This window comes from Sander lucioperca, chromosome 21 (assembly GCF_008315115.2).
Source record: "Sander lucioperca isolate FBNREF2018 chromosome 21, SLUC_FBN_1.2, whole genome shotgun sequence".
NCBI classification, from domain to species: Eukaryota; Metazoa; Chordata; class Actinopteri; order Perciformes; family Percidae; genus Sander; species Sander lucioperca.
The window spans coordinates 10,001-32,801 of record NC_050193.1 but is presented as its reverse complement, the minus strand read 5'-3'; the positions used below and the strand labels follow the sequence as shown (position 1 = coordinate 32,801).

At 43.4% G+C, this 22,801-nt stretch overlaps 1 protein-coding gene and 1 long non-coding RNA gene across 2 annotated transcripts; both read left to right on the top strand.

Moving 5' to 3' along the window:
* The first annotated feature begins 2,700 nt into the window (after positions 1-2,700).
* Positions 2,701-8,600, top strand: LOC116046748. The gene is made up of 4 exons (XM_035996896.1): positions 2,701-2,798; positions 5,645-5,678; positions 5,720-6,529; positions 7,616-8,600. Exons 3-4 carry the CDS (start codon positions 5,791-5,793, stop codon positions 8,032-8,034), a joined length of 1,158 nt encoding a protein of 385 aa, XP_035852789.1. The 5' UTR covers positions 2,701-2,798; positions 5,645-5,678; positions 5,720-5,790; the 3' UTR covers positions 8,035-8,600.
* Positions 8,601-11,007: 2,407 nt separating this feature from the next.
* Positions 11,008-22,178, top strand: LOC116046760. The gene is made up of 3 exons (XR_004104211.1): positions 11,008-11,116; positions 12,919-12,921; positions 22,141-22,178. It is a non-coding gene; the product is annotated as an uncharacterized LOC116046760 (long non-coding RNA).
* Positions 22,179-22,801: the final 623 nt, after the last annotated feature.

Here is a 22,801-nt window from a genome sequence, read left to right as displayed (position 1 = left end):
GAGGAGATGTGGTTGGCTATACAGAGAAGCAGAAACAACATCATGACAGGGAAGAAGCCGAGGAGGAGGAGAGTGACCACGACAGGGCCATGGGGAGCGAGAGAGGAAAAGATGGAAGAGAGAGTAGATGATAACGTGGTAAGGAGTAGGCAAACTAACAGGGACTCTCAGGAAGGGAGGGAGGCTGTGTGTGTGTGTGTGTGTGTGTGTGTGTGTGTGTGTGTGTGTGCGTGTGTGCGCGTGTGCGCGCCGGGGATGTAACATTACTCTAATGAGCAGAGGATCTCGCTCGTTCCTTTCCTTCTCTGCTGAAAACACTTGTCTGGATAAAACCTGTCAGGTGAGATAAGGTTACAGGTGTTGTGGAATAGAGCTAAGCTAGCTAGCTAGCGAGCAAGTTGAGCATCAAGCTAGGTGTCGTAAGTGTGAGACGACAGATGTAGTTCACTGAGCAGTTTCACCCTAAACTAAGTGGGCATTAACAAACCTACGGATAACTGAGACTTTCTTCGGTTGAAAAATTATCTTGTAAGTTGACGAACATCATATGTGTAATCCATGGCTTAATTCAAACGAGATCAAAAAATAATTTGCCTCTCCCCATTCACCAATGTTCATATTTTTTCCAGATGAAGGTCTCATGAGGTCCACCGGATTATATATCTATTACGGCCAAAACATTGAAGGGAGGGGACATGCCGCTGGACCCCGCTACACAACCCCCAAATGTCAGTGTTTCCATCAATCATATGTTGGGGGATCTTTTCAATAAATATCATCCTGCTGAACAATCAGTCTCCCCTCACTCACACCCACTTTTGGAAATTACAGCTACGCCCCTGCATGAATACATGGCAGTTTGAAAGTGTCTATGTAATGCTAATGACAGTTCAGTTTTTGGGAACAACAATCTTTGAAATTGGTCCAGTATTGAGCGAAAACTCTGTACCGGTAATACAGTAAATTCATTATCGTAAAATACACTTAATTCAAAGTTCCACAAATTCAGTTTTGGTTGAAATAAACCCTTAATTCACCCATTTACATGTGGAAATATGCTGGCTCTATACACGCTAAAAGTACTGATTATTTACATGGAGTCTGGTGGAAATATGCTGGCTCTATACACACTAAAAGTACTGATTATTTACATGAAGTCTGGTGGAAATATGCTGGCTCTATACATGCTAAAAGTACTGATTATTTACATGGAGTCTGGTGGAAATAGGCTGGCTCTATACACGCTGAAAGTACTGATTATTTACATGGAGTCTGGTGGGTTTGGTGATGGTGATTTCGGGGCTGTTTCATGTTAAACTAAAAGGATCTTACTCTTTAACTAAAAGGTCTATCTCTGTAGAGATCCATCCCATAATGCTGTCAGACACTTAGAATAATAATCTGAGTCTGTCAGCGCAGTGGTGTGGTCTAATGTAGTGGGTATACTGTAGGCTATTGTATATGTATAGGCCTATACTGTATGGGCCAGAATGGGCCTTTTGGTGGGGGGGGGGTATCATAGTGGGGGGTCTGGCTGTCCTCCCCAAGGGAAGTTTTGAGCATCAACGACTTAATTTCCTGCATTCAGATACACTTTTATGCACCAGTTTACCAAATTACGGTGGAAATCCCTTTATTTAGCCAATACGAAGAAGAAAAACCCAGATGACTATTCAAAATATATCAAAATTACAATGCAAAGTATGTTGTTGCGTGTCATTGGGCATTAAGTGGGTATATGGAAATCCTGGAGCTTTCTGTAACACGGTCTCACAGCAGTTCGTGAAATGGTCACGTTATTTTTAATCTATTGATTCGTGTACACGAATACGTTTTTTTCGTGGTGGTCAGCACGTAATGGGAAGCATCTATACGGAGGTTGGGTTTAGGAAAAGAACAACGGGGAAAGGAATCGCCACACGTGGGACCCGATCCCCGGTCTCCTGGGTGAAAGTCCTGTGTCCTCCCTATGCGGATTTTCGTCATTTCATACAGAACCCCCCAAAACTCCACCAGTTGCTGCCCCCAGAGCCACTAGAGTTGCTGCCGCCACTATTGCCCCCACAGCTTTCCCAACTCCTGTGCTTCCCGCTACAGACATCCCAGCTATAGCTGACCTGCAGCAAAACCAAGCGAGTTCCCCATAAAAGATGCCCTGGCTGCAGCTGCTAAAGGGGCAGCTGCCCCAAACTTTGCCCCTACTGCCATGCCTGTGGCTCCAGCAGCCACCAGGATCTTATCTCTCTCCAGCACCTTAGCAGAGAGTGCAGCCTCCCTCCTCATGGATGAACGAGAGACTGCCGCCTGCTCACGGCCCTGGGCCTGCCTCTGAACGGATCCCTCCATTGTTCAACTCTGTCCCTCAGGAAGCTGAAGGGGTTGCTTCTGCTCTCTTCTGTCCACCTCTCCACCCTAAATTCCTCTTCATTTCCTCTCTCCAACCCCCTCCTCCTGCAACCCAGTGAGAGAGAGAGAGAGATAGAGAGAGGAGGGAGGGAGGGAGGGAGAGTTAGCGAGGGAGAGAGAGAGAGAGAGAGAGGGAGGTGAGGTGAGGTGAGGGGAGGGCGGTCGCACACATAAAGGACGCCGGCGCTGGTTCACGCGAGGATAAGGACCGTCCCGAGCTGAACTTGTCGTTACTAATAGGAGCTGTGCGTGTCCAAGTGGAGCAGAGTGAAGCCACAGCGACCATAACATGAAGTAAGAGCCGGAGAGTCCGCAGTGTTACACCACACAGAGAGAGAGACAGAGAGAGAGGAGAGGACTGCTGCTGCACATACACCGAGCCGTCTTCACAGGTAACATGCTTCTTCTTTTCCTCCGTCTTTCAACCTTTTTTAGAGGTAACATGCTTCTTCTCTCACGTGTCTTAAATGCTAGTTCTTTAGATAGATAGATAAATAGATAGATGCATGACAGATGGACAGATAAGTGCATGATAGATAGATGGATAGATAGATAGATAGTTTGTCTATCCTAAAGCAGTGACAGAAGGGTCATTAAAAACATAGTCTACATTTATAATAACATGCACAACAGCAGCTTTACAGTGTGCATTTCATTATTTACCATTACACCATTATGGAGAATTATTTTGCTTAATAAAACACCATCATAAAGTATGTCCATGTTGCAACTTGCACCTTGTTTGGGGAATAAAATCAAACAGGATTGAAGTCTGAAATGCGGGTGATGCTGTGTGTATTGTGTAAAGAAGAAAGCAGAAAGCAGAGTGAGGTCAGGTTAGATAAGTATAACGTAACCGGCATGGATCAGCATGTTCCCGTCACACATGTGGGTTAGAGGTGATGGAGTAAGTTAAACAGATGACAGATATGTAATGAGTAACACCAAGAAGATTAACACATATACATGTTTGTTTGGGTCCTAAAACATGAATTTAGGTTAATACGGTCACATCGTAGTCAAGATGTATGTCATTTTGTATTCAAGAATGTGTGCTTTAAGCTTAGAAATGCTGCAAATGCAAGATTATTTTCATTGTGAATTAATCTGTTGATTATTTTCTGGATGAATGGATTAGTTGTTTGGTTTGAAAATGTCCGAAAATTGTGAAAAATGTGGATCAGAGTTTCCCAAAAAGCCCAATACCACATCCTCATATATTTATTTTGTCCACAACTCAAAGATATTCAGTGTCCTGTCCCAGAGGAGAGAAGAAACTAGAAAATATTCACATTTAAGGAGCTGCAATCACACAAGTTGTACTCTTTTTTTCATTAAATAAATGACTCAAACGGATTAATCGATGCAGCTTTGGAGCTTTTTAAGTCTGTTATGGCTGATCAGCTTTGTGTTTACAGCACACATTGTCCCGTATTGGAGGCATAATGAGGCTGCCAAGGTTATGGTACAAGTCGCTCCCGTTTCACTGGAGAGATGTAACGGGGTTACATAACATTGTGTTGTAATGGCTCTTACATAACCACTAAATCCCTCTTCTGCTTTCCCTCCTTCACTTCTCACCACTAGGTGGCACTGTTGCTTCTCCCTGCAGCTTAGTGCACATAAGATAAGACACAAGCAGCGCTGGAAGAAGTATTCAGATCCTTTACTGCAGTAAAAGTACTAATACCATGCTGTTAGAATACTCTCCTAGTACAACTCCTGCATTGAAAATGTTACTTCAGTAAAAGTCTCTAAGTATCATCAGGAAAATGTAATTTTAAATATTAAAATATTGTACACACACACACACACACACACGCAGACACACACACACACACGCAGACACACACACACACACACGCAGACACACACACACACAGACACACTCTCTCTCGCTCTCACACACACACACACACATAGACACAGACACTGGAGTAACTAGTAACTAAAGCTGTAACAGATGAATGTAGTGGAGTAACTAAAGTAACTAGTAACTAAAGCTGTAACAGATGAATGTAGTGGAGTAACTAAAGTAACTAGTAACTAAAGCTGTAACAGATGAATGTAGTGGAGTAAAAAGTACAACATTTCTCTCTGAAATGTAGCGGAGTAGAAGTAGAAAGTGGCATGAAAAGAACAGACTCAAGTAAAGTACAAGTACCTCAACATGTGGACTGCAGTACAGTACTAGAGTAAATGTACTTAGTTACATTCCACCCCTGGACACAAGTTGTGTTTTTGGTCTCAAAAATGAAAGGTCAGAGGTCAGTGCTCACTTTGACTCTGTGTCATTAGCCAGCCTGGTCTCACAGAAATCCATGAAATGATCACAAACTGTTAACAGCGCATTAGGTGGTGGTGGCACGGAATGTGAGAAATTTCCGTGTGGCCACCATGGAAAACAATGCCAATGTAAAGTCAATGAGAAGATGACGTAGCATTAAGAGCGGCTACGGTAGGGAGTAGTGTGAAAGCCCGAAAATCCGTGTAGGGAGGTTGGTTGGGGGGGAGGATGGGTCAAACACAGGACTTTCACCAGGAGACCGGGGATCGGGTCCCGCGTGTCACGTTTCCTAAACCCAACCGTAACCGTCACAGTGTGAAGAACAGTAAAGTGCAGCTTAACAAAGTTATCTGTCTCCATCCAGCTATTTCTTTAGTAATACAACCAAACAAATATCGAACCCTAGTCTATATCGACGATGCAGCCGGAAATTCCACCGGATGTCCCTCATTGAGGCCGGATGTCCGTCCCCTTCCTCTGTCTCTGTGTTGGCGTTCTAACCTCCGGCTGATTTGTGAGGACTATGGTTAACTGCTCCTCAGATCTCTGCAGGGTAAATCCAGACAGCTAGCTAGACTATCTGTCCAATCTGAGTTTTCTGTTGCACCACTAAAACTACTTCTGAACTACTGAAGTTCCTTCCTGAGACTATTTAGCAGAGGCACCGTGGCTCCGTCCGGAGCTTAGCCCCGCCCACTATGATAGTGATTGGTTTAAAGAAATGGCAATAAACCAGAGCACGTTTTTCTCTCATCCAGTAATGCTGTGTGGACTAGACAGACCCTCCTCCGCAGCACTGTGGAGGAAGGTCTGGAGATGTGAGACTAACCGAACCCTCACGTTACACTTAACTTATTGTTTTTATGTACAATGTGTTCTGTTAAGCACTTTGAGTTTCCTTGTGATTGAAATGTGCCGTATAAATAAACTTGCATTTCTTTACATCCTCAGACGTTCACTTCTCCAGTCTTCACTGAGAAAAGACTTTGCAAACGTCACTTAGGAAAGACTTAACCGAGGACAGATTCTCCACTCTTCACCGAGGAAAGACTCTCCACTCTTCACCGAGGAAAGACTCTCCAGCCCCGACCGGCGTGATGTTTGAGTCCCAGCTGATGAGGGGGCAGGCCGATGTGGCTGTGCTCCAGCCTCTGGACTCTCCTGCGAGTCCAGAGGGAGGCGGAGGAGGGCCACTGTCCTTCACAGACGAAGCGGTGTCCATCCTGACGTCCAGCAGCCTGTTGGCCCGCTCCCTGCTGGGCCGCAGCTCTGCTGCCAAACGCAAAGAGAGCCCGTCCTCCAGTGTGCGACGCAAGCGCGAGTTCATCCCAGTCGACAAGAAGGACGACGGCTACTGGGACAAGAGGCGCAAGAACAACGAGGCGGCGAAACGCTCGCGGGAGAAACGGCGCGTTAACGACATGGTCCTGGAGAGCCGCGTCCTGGCTCTGCTGGAGGAAAACGCTCGCCTGCGGGCAGAGTTGCTGGCTCTCAAGTTCCGCTTCGGCCTGGTCAAAGACCCGTCCAACGCCACGATTCTGCCGAACACTGCGGCCCCTCCCCACGCTGCTCAGACCCTGTCTCCGCACTATTATCTGCACAGAGGGGACGGAGGCCTCAGCACTTCCTCCAGCTCACATCCCAACAGCGCCAGGGTCTCCAGGGACGCCTGTAACATGTCCGAGGACTCTGGGTTCTCCACGCCAGGCGGCTCCAGTGTGGGCAGTCCGATTTTCTTTGAAGACCGGCTGAGCGACCACGAGAAGTTATCGCCGCACAGGGCGGAGGAGCTGGGTTACGAACTCAATCACTCACCTGCTGTCGACGTCCACCACGGTTAGTACCGTTTTGAAATGATCAATTAGTTTTTATTAGATTAGATTTACTCTGTAGTAAGGATGTAACGATACATGATACGATACAACTTTACTTTACAACGTCTTACACTGAAATTAATTTTGCATTTCCGAGCAGCTCCACATGATCTCACGCACGGAACATCACGATTCGTTTCAAGACTTAAAGTTGACGATACGATTTTCTTAAGATTATTTTAACAGAATGACCTGCAGACAAATGAGTGCTTGTTTCTCAGGAGTGGAGAATACTTTTCCTAAACTTAAAGGACAATTCCAGTGCAAAATGAACCTAGGGGTTAATAATAGATGTGTACCCACTCTGTCGTTCTCTGGGACATGTTTTCATGCTAATTGATTGTGTTTGTAGCTTGAAACAAGCTAGCGCGGACCGCTGATTAGCTTACAACGCTAGTATTCGGGGCACAGGGAAAGTTAAAACAAATTGCTATTTACACCACTAAAAAGGCTCAAAATATCACCACACTTCACCGGTAGCATAATGAGGGTCTCTACATGTTAACAGAAGCATTGAGAACTTTGTAAGTGTACAGACAGTTTATTAAAACGATAGATTATAAAGACAGTAGCGTTCTTGTATACAGATGGCCGCCGTCTTGGGAGCTACTGTCTTCCTAAACTATCTTTTTAATAAACTGTCTGAACACTTACAAAGTTCTCAATGCTTCGGTAGAGACCCTCATTATGCTACCGGTGAAGTGTGGTGATATTTTGAGGCTTTTTAGTGGTATAAATAGCGATTTGTTTTTACTTTCCCTGTGCCCCGAATACTAGCGTTGTAAGCTAATCAGCGGTCCGCGCTAGCTTGTTTCAAGCTACAAACACAATCAATTAGCATGAAAACATGTCCCAGAGAACGACAGAGTGGGTACACATCTATTATTAACCCCTAGGTTCGTTTTGCGCTGGAATTGTCCTTTAACTAGTTGTTTTGGTGCCTTAACTGTTGTCGCCGTAGCTGTATCCCTTCCAAGCTTCAACCATGTGTCACTGCTTAATTTAGTTTTAATTTCCTATAATAACCCTGATGTCCATCACACTGCAGGCCCCACCGGAGGGAAGCTGGACCATGCTGAGGCGATGAAAAACCTTCCTCACAAGCTGCGCTTCAAGACGGCTGGCTGCGGGGACACGTTTGACGCTGCGGGGGACCACGTCAGTGCCAGACACAGCCCGGCGCTGTTCGCAGCAGGACAAGACGGGCTGAGAGACGCCCGTAAAGGACTGAGTGCTGGTGAAAGTGTCTCCTGGCTGCAGCAGCTGGAAGGAGAGGAACCTAGGAAGAGGACACAGTCCCCGCAATGCAGCGGCTACGGCGTCCAGCAGCTGCCCGTGCACGGACAAACCGAGGTCCGGTACAAGCACGAGAACACGCACCTCAAGTGTCAGCTCAACTCTCTGAGCGAGGAGGTGGCTCAGCTCAAGAAACTTTTCACGGAGCAGCTGATGGCCAAAGTCAACTGAGGAACATTTCTCTCTGTGTGTTTGACAATGTCCTGATTTTTAAAGGACAAACAATGTTGCTGGACCATGCAGCGGCAACGCATTCTCATGAACTAGTTCATACAATATTGTATGAAAACTTATACACAACAATTCGTATGAAATTACGGCGACCGTCAAGTGTTGACATGACAGTTAAGCGGTCTTTACAGTTACATTTATTCAGGGAAAGTTGACTGTGAGCTGGGTACAGAGTAGAGGGTGATACGGGAATCAATTGTCGCTCCCATCCCAAGCCCACGAAAATACTCCCGTCATATCCCGATCAAAAAAAATCCTGTTCTGCAAAATCCCGAGAGAAAGACTCCTGAATCCTGTCCCGCTCCCATTTCATTCCCTATGTTGTCTAAAGTTATCAGACTCTGTTGTCCCCCTGTAGCATGTTTGGTTAAACGCATTCAAATCACTGAGGTTGCCTCGGAAATTTAGGCTACACTATACATGCATTACCTGCATGCCTAGGTAACATGCATTACCTACAGGTCTAGGTAACATGCATTACCTGCAGGCCTATAGGTAACATGCATTACCTACAGGCCTAGGTAACATGCATTACCTGCATGCCTAGGTAACATGCATTACCTACAGGTCTAGGTAACATGCAATACCTACAGGTCTAGGTAACATGCATTACCTACAGGTCTAGGTAACATGCATTACCTGCAGGCCTAGGTAACATGCATTACCTGCAGGCCTAGGTAACATGCATTACCTACAGGTCTAGGTAACATGTATTACCTGCAGACCTAGGCCATTTCATTACGTAATTCCCAACAGAGATCTTCTCACACTCAAAATACACACTTATCGATTTAGGGTAGGTTAGAAGAATTGCTGTCTGCAGCTAGCAGTAGCCAATCAACAAAAGTATTGGGAGTTGTAAGTGGTTCTCTTTTCTAAAACGAAATGCCTCGCAATCTTTGGGCGCACTCACCGCATTGCAGCGTAATTTTCTAATTTAATCTCCAGCTCCATCCCGCTCCCGTGTATTTCTATGCTCTATTCCGTCCCTATCACGTTACCAACAGTGAGATTGACTCCCGCGGGAATACCGTGACCCGAGGGAGTCCCAAAAAATTGTCACCCTCTAGTACAGAGCACCGTGAGGTGACGGCCGTTATAGTTGAATTTAGCAGACAAAAGGTGACTGTCATGTCAAGCCTCCAGAACTTAATCTAGACCCTGGTTTCTGCTGTCAAAACGCAGCGAGTTCCTCAGAAAGTTTCTATTTCTTGGGGGAAAGTTGCTGCGGTCAAAAAGCATCTTATGCTGCACAAGAAAAACAAAAAAACACAAAGTAGTTGCACATCTCTTTACAAGACAACAATATGGGGCTCACATTCAACATTTCACTGAAGTAAAACATATTCTGCTGGTCCAGACTGATCTCATGAAGTGGAGTATGTATGACACCCCAATCCGTATGCCATTATTGGCGTGTTATCAAGACACATACTCGTTTCTTAACGTGTTTATCAACGCTGTTTGGCCTCCATTGACTTACATTACCTTGCGATTGCGTGTGAATTGACGCCATAGCGAGTAGTATGAAAGGGCGAAAATCAGCGTAGGGAGGTTGGTCGGGGGGGAGGATGGGTCAAACACAGGACTTTCACCCAGGAGACTAAACTCAACCGTATCACGCCACGTGGCTTTAAAAAGTGGTGTGTATGTTAACGCTGTGACGTTGCAGCATGCCGTTAGCTATATACAGCGTAGATATACACGCAAATAGCCCAAAATGCGTCCAGATATCACGCCACGTGGCTTTAGAAAGTGGTGTGTATGTTAACGTGAAGTCATGATGTCACGTTGGCTGGTCAGACAATGACATATAAACGCATATGAACGGGTTCTTATGATATCGTACGAAAACCTATGCACAACAATTCCCGACCTACGAGGATCTCCACGCTCTCGTACGGCAGCAGTCAATGTGCTGCTGAAAGTAATACGTACGTGGAATACACACGTTATTCATTCACATTACTTCTCGTAGCGATATGTACGAATGCTTCATGAGAACAGCCCTCCATGCAGATGTCCAAAAGGACCCATACTACTTCAGGTTTCAATTCTAACACAGTTTTTTTAAGTGTTGTTTTTATTTCAAATACTGTATTATATTGTAATAAATGTCTATAAAAAATCATCTCCTAACCTGCTACTTTACATAACTTCCAATCAATGTGTTGCCCACACAGAGGCTGTGTCTCCAAGCGCCTACTTGCATACTTCATACATTTAGTTTTAAGTATATAGTGTAGATAACGCAAAAAGTCAGTGCACTGAAAGTACCCTATCCGCTAGCTGCCTGTCCCCTGAACACACTGTAAAAAACATCTCCTCACTATCTGCTAGCTGCCTGTCCCCTGAACACACTGTAAAAAACGCGGTCTCTGTAGACAGCCCAGGCTCCACAAACAGCAACAAAACAGTCTTCCAGCGTTCCAGCCAATAACCGACAAGAAGGATTTGGGGGGTGGGGGGTTAGTGCACTGAAGGGAGGGCGATGGGACGGGATGAGGAGGAGGGAGGGGCGAGCTAGCCTCCGTTTTGTTTGAAAATACTTTCAACATCAACAAGAAGTAACGTCACCTAACATCGCTTAGAGCACCTTTAAATTATTTTGATAATCGATAAGGGTAAATCTTAATGAATAAAAGTAACATTTCTGTGTTTGCAGCTCCTTATCTCTTGTCTTGTCTTCCCGTAGACCATGCAAAATTTTGTTTTTCTGAGTTAAATGTTTTTTTGTCACATTTCCAGATGTTTTTTTAGTATTTCCTGATGTTTTTGTTATTTTTTTTCCAGGTTTTTTGTAACTTTTCACAATGTTTTTGTCCGTATTTTCTCATTATTTTTGGTCACTTTTTCCGAAGATTTTTTTCTGCGCCTTTTCCAACGTTTTTTTGAATTTTTTTTGTAATTTTTGTCACTTTTTTTCAGTGTTCTTTTATTATTATTTTTTCTCCAAATGTTATTAAATTGAATAAAACACCCAAATTCAATATAAGTAGTGGACTGATCATTTGTTGTACTTGTGAAGAGCGTTGTAGGAAACCATCTCATTTACCTTTGAGTTGGGAAAAAAACAAGACATTTGAGGACGTCATCTTGGGCTTTTTGGGAACTCTGATCCACATTTTTCACCATTTTCTGACATTTTAGAGATCTAACTACTAATCCATTCATCCAAAAAAATAATCAACAGATTAATTGACTGTGAAAATAATCTTGTATTTGCAGCTCTGGTCTAAAGCAATTTTCAATGCACGTGGAAGTCAGCCGGCAGGTTCTTCTTTTTTCAAATTTTATTTATTTTAAAAGTTTATTTAGGTAGGGACATACACAAAGAAACATGATAAACTTCAACAGTCATCTGATGTACGTATCGTAGTGTTTTTAGCCGAAGATAATTCTTGACACTTGTCTCTAGTAGGACTTTTTGGTTACAAATAAAAATACAGATTTACATTATTATTAAAAATACAATAAAGAATAAATAAAAATAAATGAAAGGAAAATGGAAGGAAAGTATACAATGAGAGCACAGTGTAAAAACTAAATATGAGAGCAAGATTGTTCCTGAATTAGCCACAATTTGGTATTTTTTTTAAAAATGGCTATTGTTGGGATACATTTCAAGTGGTCTGAGAGAAAGTTCCATAATTTTGCCCCTTTTACTGAAAATGCAGTTTGGGCAAATGCTGTTCTAAGGAAAGGGATGCTACCACTGCCTTTTAACGCTGCTCGGGTGATGGTTCTGGGACCACTTTGCTGTTTTACTATTGTTCTGCAAAGGGGAAGGGGAGCAGCGTTACAAGAAGTGTTTTGCAGTTTTGTAACTAAAGTGGAAAGACTTCCAACAGGTTCTCACTCCCATCTGGTAAAATACGGACGCTTGGTCAGGTGCCTTTGTCGTTGTTATTGACGCTAAAAGTCTCCTTTAGCGCCATATAACGCGCTTGGTCGGGACTTATTGGTGTCCCTTTTGACGCAGTTATGTTATGGAGAGGTGATGGTCCAGTGGATATGACCCATGCCTTTGGTGTTGGAGATCTGGGTTCAATTCCCACTGAGATACATCAACCAGTGTGTCCCTGAGCAAGGCACTTAATCCCTAGTTGCTCCAGAGGCGTGCAGCCTCTGATATATATAGCAATTGTAAGTTGCTTCAGATAAAAGCAATCTGCTAAATGACATGTAATGTACTGTAAAAACGTTAAGGAAAAGCTTGTGGGTGGGCTTACGTTTCTGTGACACGCAGGAATAACGGGACGATTAAAGAAGAAAGACTTTAGGAAACGTGCCACGTGGCGAAACAAAACGGGATATTTCGTCCTTACATACTACTCTCTAAACCAGTGTTTCTCAAATGGGGGTACGTGTACCCCTAGGGGTACTTTGAAGGACTGCAGGGGGTACGTGCCCCCCTAGGGGTACTTTGAAGGACTGCAGGGGGTACGTGTACCCCTAGGGGTACTTTGAAGGACTGCAGGGGGTACGTGTCCCCCTAGGGGTACTTTGAAGGACTGCAGGGGGTACGTGCCCCCCTAGTGGTACTTTGAAGGACTGCAGGGGGTACGTGTCCCCCTAGGGGTACTTTGAAGGACTGCAGGGGGTACGTGTCCCTCTAGGGGTACTTTGAAGGACTGCAGGGGGTACGTGTCCCTCTAGGGGTACTCTGGAGGACTGCAGGGGGTACGTGAGATTTTTGCAAAATGCTAATTTAAAAATATGTCATGCATTATTCTGAAAATAATTATATTATAATAATGAATGATCTTAGTGATGGATTCTAAACATTTTAAACGTAGCATTTAAATGTTTTTCAGTTACAAGGCTGTAGTTTAGTAAATCTATCACTGCCAGCGCTGTATTGTACCTGTATTGTTTTGCGCTGGTCAGTGGGTACATGGCTTAAAAAACAATTCAAAGGAGGTACATTATTGAAAAAACTTTGAGAACCTCTGGTCTAAACCTCATGTAGCTGCTGCTCTCCTCGTTACGCTCTACAAACACGCTGAAGGACGCCTTTTTTCGTCTCTTCAGATGCTGACAGCCACTGTCAAACATCCGTATTTTATGAGTTTGGAGTGAGAACGGGCTGGGACTTACAGCTGGCGTTTCCCTCTGCTGAGACGGCTCTGCCAGATGCTGTTAACACAAACAGAGACAGAAAATAAAATAGCTGTCATAACTTCTGCAGAAGTCTCGAAGGCTGAAAGAGGTTTTGTTTGGAATCGGTTTTCACACACGGAAACATGAAATATGCTTGTTTCTCTTCACTTCTTATGTGTCCCAGGCAAGGGCGTAACTTTGGGTTAAACATGGAGGGGGGTGTGGGGGGGGTGAGATCTCCAACTACCCAGGGAGGTCCCGGGACACGTCTGCATGGATTGGAAAAAAGACACAAATGCATTGAAAGACGCGTCAAAAACCTCCGAAATCCAAGAGAAAAAAAAAACGTCAAAAGGTGAGGAATGATGGAAAGAAAGCGACATGAACTTTGGGGGGAAAAAAATCAAAAAGGCGACAAAAAAGTCGAAAAATTGTCCAAAAAAAACAGTGAAAAACATCAAAATACTTGTCGGAAAAAAAGTCTAAAAATGCAGCAAAAAAAATTTCAAGGCGACAATGAAAAAAACAAAAAAAAACCTTTTAAATAAAATCAAAAAAGTGACAAAACTGTTGACAATTTTTCCTAAAAAAACGGGGAAAAAGGCAACAAAAACATCCAAATAATTGTTGAAAAAAAACAACTAAAATCATCGGGAAAAAAACGTCAAAAGGCGACAAATGTCGGAAAGAAAGCGACATGAACTTAAAAAAAAAAAATCAAAAAGGTGAAAAAACTGTTGACAATTTTTCCTAAAAAAAATAAATCAATCAAATCAAAATATTTGTCGGAAAAAAACTTGAAAAAAGCAGCAAAAACATTTAAAAGCGACAAATGAAAAAAAAAAAACAAAAAAAAAATTACTTTTTACAAAAAATCAAAAATGTTGAAAAATTGTTGGAAAAAACAAACTCGAAAACAGACACAAATGGTGAAAGAAGCGTCAAAAACCTTCGGAAAACTACTCGAAAACCACTCGAAATCTACTCGAAAACTACTCGAAAACCACTCGAAATCTACTCGAAAACTACTCGAAAACCACTCGAAAACCAATCGAAAACCACTCGAAATCTACTCGAAAACTACTCGAAAACTACTCGAAAACCACTCGAAAAAACCACTCGAAATCTACTCGAAAACTACTCGAAAACCACTCGAAAACCACTCGAAAAACCACTCGAAAACTACTCGAAAACCACTCGAAAACCACTCGAAAACTACTCAAAAACTACTCGAAAACTACTCGAAAACTACTCGAAAACCACTCGAAATCCACTCGAAAACTACTCGAAAAATTGTTTTAACCCTTGTTAAAACCCTTGTTTTCATTCTTTCTATTTAAGGGTTTTGGCGATTTTTTTTAGCTTTTTGTCGCATTTAGAATATTTTGGACGCTTGTTTCTAAAATTTCTGCTGTTTTTCATAAGTTTTTTGTCGCTTCTTTTAGGTTATTTTTGGACCATTGTTTAGGAATGTTTGTCACCTTTTTTTTTTAGGTTTCGCTCCAAAGTTTTTGTCCGTTTTTCGTAGTTTTTTTCAGACAATTTATCGATGTCAGAAACATATAAAACGCTAGTTTCGCATCACTCAAAAAGTGCCTAAAATCGTTGAAAGAAACGCTGAAAAAAGCAACAAAAACGGCAAGTAAAGCACCAACAATTTCGGAAAAGGTGTCAAATATTTCGGATAAAGTGACAAACGTGAAAGAAGCGTCAAAAACCTTCGGAAAACTACTCGAAAACCACTCGAAAACCACTCGAAAACTACTCGAAAAACCACTCGAAAACCACTCGAAAACCACAAAAACTAGGTGGGCCGACATGGATATGAACCTAAGTTGATGTGCATCATAATATGCAAGGGGCCGGATTTGGTTGATGCTCTACAAGGTTGAGTTGCTGAGTTTGAAAGACATTTAGGAGGTAATGTGGGTCTATGGATAAGTGCTACTGAGTTGCATTATGGGAAGTGTAGTGGGAATAGAAGTCACGATATCTCGGCCTCTGCTGCTTCAATGTTGACCGCTTTGTTATGTTTCTGGGGACACTAAATCCCTGGAGTGCCCCTTTAAACACCAGCAAATCATTGCCTCTCTGTTATGTGACATTCATTGTTGAAAATAGCACGCAGCAATAAAACTAAACGCACACAATGTCACATTACTCAGCAGCGAAGTAATTTCCCTAATAACAGATAATGAGAGGATGAAGAAAGAGAACAAGAGACGAGTAAGGTTCGGCTGACAAGTGCTGACAAATGCAGGGACGAGGAGAGGAGTGGTGCACTTCCCACAGTCCCTGCTGTCTCACAGCCAGACAGAGACACAGACACAGAGAGACAGAGACACAGATACAGAGAGACAGAGACACAGATACAGAGAGACAGAGACACAGATACAGAGACAGAGACACAGATACAGAGACAGAGACACAGACAGAGAGACAGAGACACAGATACAGAGAGACAGAGACACAGATACAGAGAGACAGAGACACAGATACAGAGAGACAGAGACACAGATACAGAGACAGAGACAGAGACACAGACACAGACACAGACACAGACACAGACACAGAGACACAGATACAGAGACACAGACACAGAGACAGAGACATAGACACACACACAGAGACAGAGACACAGATACAGAGAGACAGAGACACAGAGACACAGATACAGAGACAGAGACACAGACACAGAGAGACAGAGACACAGATACAGAGAGACACAGAAACAGAGAGACAGAGACACAGAGACACAGATACAGAGACACAGACACAGAGAGACAGAGACACAGATACAGAGACAGAGACACAGACACAGAGACACAGATACAGAGACACAGATACAGAGACAGAGAGACAGAGAGACAGATAGAGACAGAGACAGTCAGACAGAGACACAGATACAGAGAGACAGAGAGACAGAGACAGAGACCTCACAGTCTACCTTAAACGGTGCAAATGTTATAAAAGGGGGCGTGGCCTGAGTAAGTGGGCGTGGTTAAAGTATAGGGGGCGGCTCAGTATGACATGTAGACCACACATTATAAGTTTCATGTAAATCGGATGATGTTTGTCATATAAGGCTGATTTCCTGTTGCCAGCGGGGGGCGCTATGACCAAAAGTAAATTTGGGCCTGTAGGTGTCCTCAGGCCTGGACCCTTGTCAATCGTAAGAAATTTCGGGCAGATGCGACAACGTACACTCAAGTTACAACAACTTCTTCGTTCATCGATAAATGCTCAAAATGGCCGCCACGCCACGGCCACGGCGTTTGACGAAAAGTTTTTCTTTTAACAACTTTTCATCTTTAACGTCTTAAGATGGCACAGACCGAATTTGAAGTTGATCGGATGAAATCTCTAGAAGAAGTGCGTTAAAGTACAACATGTGGAAATGGTCAAAATCACACAATTTTTAACATTTAATTCAAAATGGGGGACTTCCTGTTGGGTTTAGGGTATGGCTCCAATGACATTGTTTGTACGTCTTGACATGATACATATGTATACCAAGTTTCGTGAGTCTACGTTAAACATACTGCAGGGGCTAAATTTCTTAAGTTTTGTAGGGGGCGCTAGCAAGCCATTTTTGTGCGCCTATTCCCGAAACCCTTAAAATAAGTAACTTTTCACCAGACTTGATGCGACCGCCAATTTTGGTGAGTTTTTGAGTATGTTAAGCCCCTCAAAAAGCCAATTCATTTGCAGAAAAAAAAGTATTTCCTTCAGTTTCAATAGGGCCTTCGTCGCTGTCAGCGCTCGGACCTAAATACAGCCTAAAAGGGGTGCAGCCCTTTACACAGAGACTAATGTATCAAGGGTTTTTTAACTTAAAGATACTTTGAGTGAGGATCGTTGCAGCTCTGAAACAATAGCTATGTTTCCATCCACACGTTTTTATCCAAATTAAGTGATATTGAATGAAAAATGCCTTATGGAAACAGTAAAATTCGATTGAATTTGAATATCGACTCAAAGGAAATACGTTCGGTCTCATCGGATTTTATCTTGATCGATATACGGCCTATAGATAAACGCTGATGGAAACGTTATTTGCCGAATAAATAATGAATTGCGATTAAGTTTTAGCTGCCATCAAGAGTGTCCTCACTTTGTCTGTTATGGCAACTCTACTGTCCAGCAGAGGCTGCAGCTGGATAGGATAGTCAACACAGCCTCAAAAATCATTGGCTGCAAACTCTCCCCCATTTGTGAGATGTCCGAGGCCCGTATCCACCGGAAAGGCCTAAAGATCCTACAAGATGACAGTTACCCTGTGAACTCCCTTTACACCGTCCTCCCATCAGGGAGAACGGTGAGAGCTATGAAGAAGCTCCCGCTTTCTCACCAGCACATACTGCAGAGCCATTAAGGGCGTTTTCACACATGAAAGTCTGAACCAAGGTCCGGACCAAGGTTCATGTTTTTGTTACATTGTCTACATTTGATCCGGTAAGTTTTGGTTTCACACTGCAGTTATGCAAGCGCACTAAAGATCTCTACGTGATAAAACTACGTCCTGCCGTCATCACATATGTGAGCTGCGTCTCCAGATACTTATAATTGATTGGTTTGTAGACGGGCTTCCCCGTCCTCTCGTATCTTTTCTCTGTGTCGGAGTTTTTTCAGCTGACTGCTGCTCTCCCCTACTGACTGCTGCTCTCTCCTACTGACTGCTGATCTCTCCTACTGACTGCTGCTCTCTCCTACTGACTGCTGCTCTCTCCTACTGACTGCTGCTCTCTCCTACTGACTGCTGCTCTCCCCTACTGACTGCTGCTCTCCCCTACTGACTGCTGCTCTCCTCTACTGACTGCTGCTCTCCCCTACTGACTGCTGCTCTCCTCTACTGACTGCTGATCTCTCCTACTGACTGCTGCTCTCTCCTACTGACTGCTGCTCTCCCCTACTGACTGCTGCTCTCCCCTACTGACTGCTGCTCTCTCCTACTGACTGCTGCTCTCCTCTACTGACTGCTGATCTCTCCTACTGACTGCTGCTCTCTCCTACTGACTGCTGCTCTCTCCTACTGACTGCTGCTCTCCTCTACTGACTGCTGATCTCTCCTACTGACTGCTGCTCTCTCCTACTGACTGCTGCTCTCTCCTACTGACTGCTGCTCTCCTCTACTGACTGCTGCTCTCCCATACGGCCGCGGCTCTTTTTGTTTTGTTGTGATGTTGAGAAGCGAGACACTGGAACTTTCTGGAGAATTTATTCAGAGACAAACAGAAACCTACACTGTACATTTACTACCACTTAACAAATAAACTGCTGATGTATTCTCAGCTCTGATAGCTGACAGCTGTCTGCTCTGTGCTCATTCACCGTCACTCTCACTCTCTCATGTAGCCTACACACTAAGCACCGAGCTATTCCTTAAAGGAGCTTCCCCGGTCTTGTAACACAAGGAGAGCCTGCCAGAGCTGCTTCTATTTGGTCCGAAAGTCCGAACCATCCAAAAAATGCTTTCACACTGTAAACGAACCGGATCATGGTTCAGTTTGGTCCGGACCGAGACCACCTCTTTTGGTCGGACCAAAATTTGGTCTTTTGATCCAGACCGTGGTCCGGGGGAGGTTTCACACCTCTAATTTTGGTTCGGATCAAACTGAAAAGTCCGAAAGTCCGGACCAAATGTGGTATGTGTGAAAACGCCCTAAATCTCTGAACAGCTCTCCATCTTTGTACCAGCAGCTTATGGAAGAAGGTTCCCCTAAGGTGCCTGTATAAACTGTCCATCTCCTCACACTGCTTTTCTAATATTACTTTTTATGCCACCCATATTAGCGGTATTTTATCTATTTATTGCAAAGTTGTGGACTTGCACTATGCATTCCTGTGCAACGTGTCACTTTAATTTGACATTGGTTATTTTAGCCTCCTGGACTGTCCTCCAGGTATGTAGCGATCAGATGTTTTTACCTGCCTGTGTTAAGTGTGATCCCATGTGGGACACCATATGTGTATATATTAGCTGTATGTTGTTATTGTTGTATTGTGTTGATGTCCTGTCATGAGCACACTGAAGCAAATTCCTAGCAACCTGCACCGAGTTGTAAGGCAATAGAGTATTGAATCTTGAATCTTTTACGTCATTTTACGGTTGCAACCCGCCACAAAACAAAGACGTTTTAGGTCATTTCCACCCAGTATTTCTGCTCTGTTTGCACACATGGCGGGCGTCAACAAAGACAGATGGAAGTGGACGATCGAGGAGACGAGAGACTTTTTGAATTTAATTTACGAGCAAAATATAACGCTGTCGTTCCCACACCACAGGCCGCCTCCGCTGTCGTCGTGCATTTACTACATCTGCATCACCATAGCAACGTGTTGATAGCGTCGTTGTTGTCTTATTATAGCGTGATATGTTGCTATCAGCTGGCACACTGTTACAACTGGTGCAGTATTGATCATTTGTTGGTAGATGGTGCGATCCATTTGTCTGGCAAAACTTTGTTCGCAAACGTTAGCTTGAATGTTGTTGATTCAGTGCGAAAATGAACGGAAACACCTTAAAATGTCTCAAATCAATTCCATATACCAATTTGACCGCAGAACAGCATGTGACGTCATTACGCACAGGTTTTTAATGGCTTTAAAGCCGTTAGATGGAAACACACTTTCACCTGCTTAATTTACTTCAGATAATTTGATTGACGAGTGGATGGAAACTTAGCTAATGTCTGAATTTCCGTACATGTTTGGATCAAAATTTAATTCTGTGAGCGTGTGTTTCCCCCTTCGGCATTAGTTGAAAGTTTGTAAAAATGAAATGAAAAACAATGTCCCTTTGGAGTCAGCAGAGGGCAGCAAAGGCAGCACCTTCAGAGTCTGTGTTTCACCTTCTATAACGAGATATTATAGTGTTTTCCAGTTGCTAACACACTGAGATTATATGTATGCATAAAACAATTATTTAAACTGACACACAGAGAGAAAACCTCTTCTCAAGTCTCCAAAAGTCTAAACACATTTTCTGCTTTACACACAATTTGCAATTGAAAATGTCACTTTTTAAATGCACTGAACACGGTTCTCTGCATAAGACACGACAATCTGACATAACTTCACATGTTTACCATTTCAAAACACCGCCACTCAAAATGACACGACATGAGCTGATTGGCCAACACATACTGTATGTACCACCTGGCCAATCACCTCATTGGTTCATTAATACCACTTCAATCAGGAAGTAAGCACTATGATGCATCTATTTTTTATACATATTTTGTCTGCACATTTTTTCTACAATTTTCTTTTTCAGTTTACTGTTTTTTGTGAGCATATTTTGTGTGTGTGTGTGTGTGTGTGTGTGTGTGTGTGTGTGTGTGTGTGTGTGAGTGTGTGTGTGTGTGTGTGTGTGTGTGTGTGTGTGTGTGTGTGTGTGTGTGTGTGTAAGTGTATGTGTGTGTGTGTGTGTGTGTGTGTGTGTGTGTGTGTGTAAGTGTATGTATGTGTGTGTGTGTGTGTGTGTGTGTGTGTATGAGAAAAGAAAGAGAAAAATAGACAGAAAGAGAGGAAATAGAGAAAGAAAGAAAGAAAGAAAGAAAGACATGTATTACTTGACCTGTGTGTACACCCCCTACAATTTTTAAAATATAAACACTAATTTTGGCTACAAATCTTCCCAAAATGAGCCCAGAGAGCGGGGGGGGGGTATCTGCCGCAACATGCTGCTGTTACACCAACGTCATCACCCCCTCTTCCCCTCCTTTCTTTCCCCCCTTTTTTCATTCCCAGTGAAGGGATAAAGCCTGTTGCTAGGCAGGCAGTGCGACAGTTTCCATGGGAACGCTTGCAGACATAGCTGGAAGGGGGGGGAAACATTGGGTTGGGTATAGGGATAAAGGATGGGGTGCAGAAAGAGAGGGAGTGATGCAGAGAGAGAGAGAGAGAGAGAGAGAGAGAGAGAGAGAGACTGTGTGTGTTTATGGGGGGAGGGGGATCTAAGTTCACGGTCGAGGCTTCGAAACAAAGAGGGTTAGAGGAATGGGGGTCCAGATTCTGATCCATAAATCCAGACAGCCAGCTAGACTATCTGTCCAATCTGAGTTTTCTGTTGCACGACTAAAACTACTTTTGAACGTACACATGTTCCACCAAAACCAGTTCCTTCCTGAGACTATTTAGCAGAGGCACCGTGGCTCCGTCCGGAGCTTAGCCCCGCCCACAATGATTGTGATTGGTTTAAAGAAATGCCAATAAACCAGAGCACGTTGTCCTCCCATCCCAGAATGCTGTGTGGACTAGACAGACCCTCCTCTGCAGAGCTGTGGAGGAAGGTCTGTCAACGCGACACTAGCGCTCCACTAACTTGATTTGGGAATAAACCGTCACTCAGTACATAGCTTAGCCTGACCAGCCAGCCCGACATCCAGATGCTGGTCTGGGTCTGACCCACATCCAGATGTTGGGTCTGGGAACTCCCCATTGGCTGGGCTCAATCCGAGGGGCGGGATAAATGGTTGTCTTTCAAATTCCCTCTGCACGCAATAGGATAGCTCTCCAACCAATCACAGCAACGCTAGTTGATAGATTCAACTTTAAACTCCGAACACATCTTCCTTTTTTAACCCTCATGTTGTCTTCCCGCTGACCAACGAGCAACTTTTTGTTTTTCTGCGTCAAAATTTAACGTTTTGGTCTTCTTCTTCGACACAAATTTAAAAAACGACAAAAACATCGGAAAAAATGACAAAAAAATCTTTGATAAAAGTGAAAAAACGCTGAGTTTTTTCACTTTTATCAAAGATTTTTTTGTCATTTTTTTCCGATGTTTTTGTCGTTTTTTAAATTTTTTTTTTCAAATGGCATAAAATTTAATACAACACCCAAATGCAATGAAAGTAGTGAACTGATCATTGGCTTTACCAGATGTATGGAACCATCCACGTTTTTTTTTTGTTTGTTTTTTAACAATTTCGTTGAAAGAAACCCAAATTTGTGATATAGAAACCTTTTGAAAATGGGTCAAATTTGACCCCAGCACAACAGGAGGTTACCTGTTGTGACTCCGGCCCTTCTGGGGGGAATTCGGGAACCCTCCTGTCACTATCAAGAGGGTATGCTTCGCTTCAGAGCTCGGACCTCCTATGGAGCCATTTTGCTGCTACCAAGCCATCACCTCCCGTTAGCATCCCATTGACTCCCATTCATTTTGACGTCACTTTGACAGAGAATAACTTTACATCTGAAGAGTTTAAAGACTCTATTTGTCCATTGTTTATTTCTAAAGAAACACGACAATGTATAAAAGGCTCCATTACCTTGTAGCTCACGTTATGGCTCCGTAGCAGACGTTTTTATAAAAATAGGCTAACGATTGGGTCATAACCACGAGACTTACTGTCTCACAGTAGAGGAATTACCGTATAGTACAGGAGAAGCTCTCAGGCAGTTTGGACTTCCATTAGCTGTTTAAGTGTAATTACTAATGTTAACTATCATTTTAGTGATCAATAATTAGCCTGTGTCTATGTTATCTCCTTACATATACCTACGCTCTCCGTCTCTGCTAGATTGGGAATGATTGAGATTTCTCTTGGCACAGCTACCAGAAGACTTCCAACTTTCAGACAGGTTGCTCACGTCA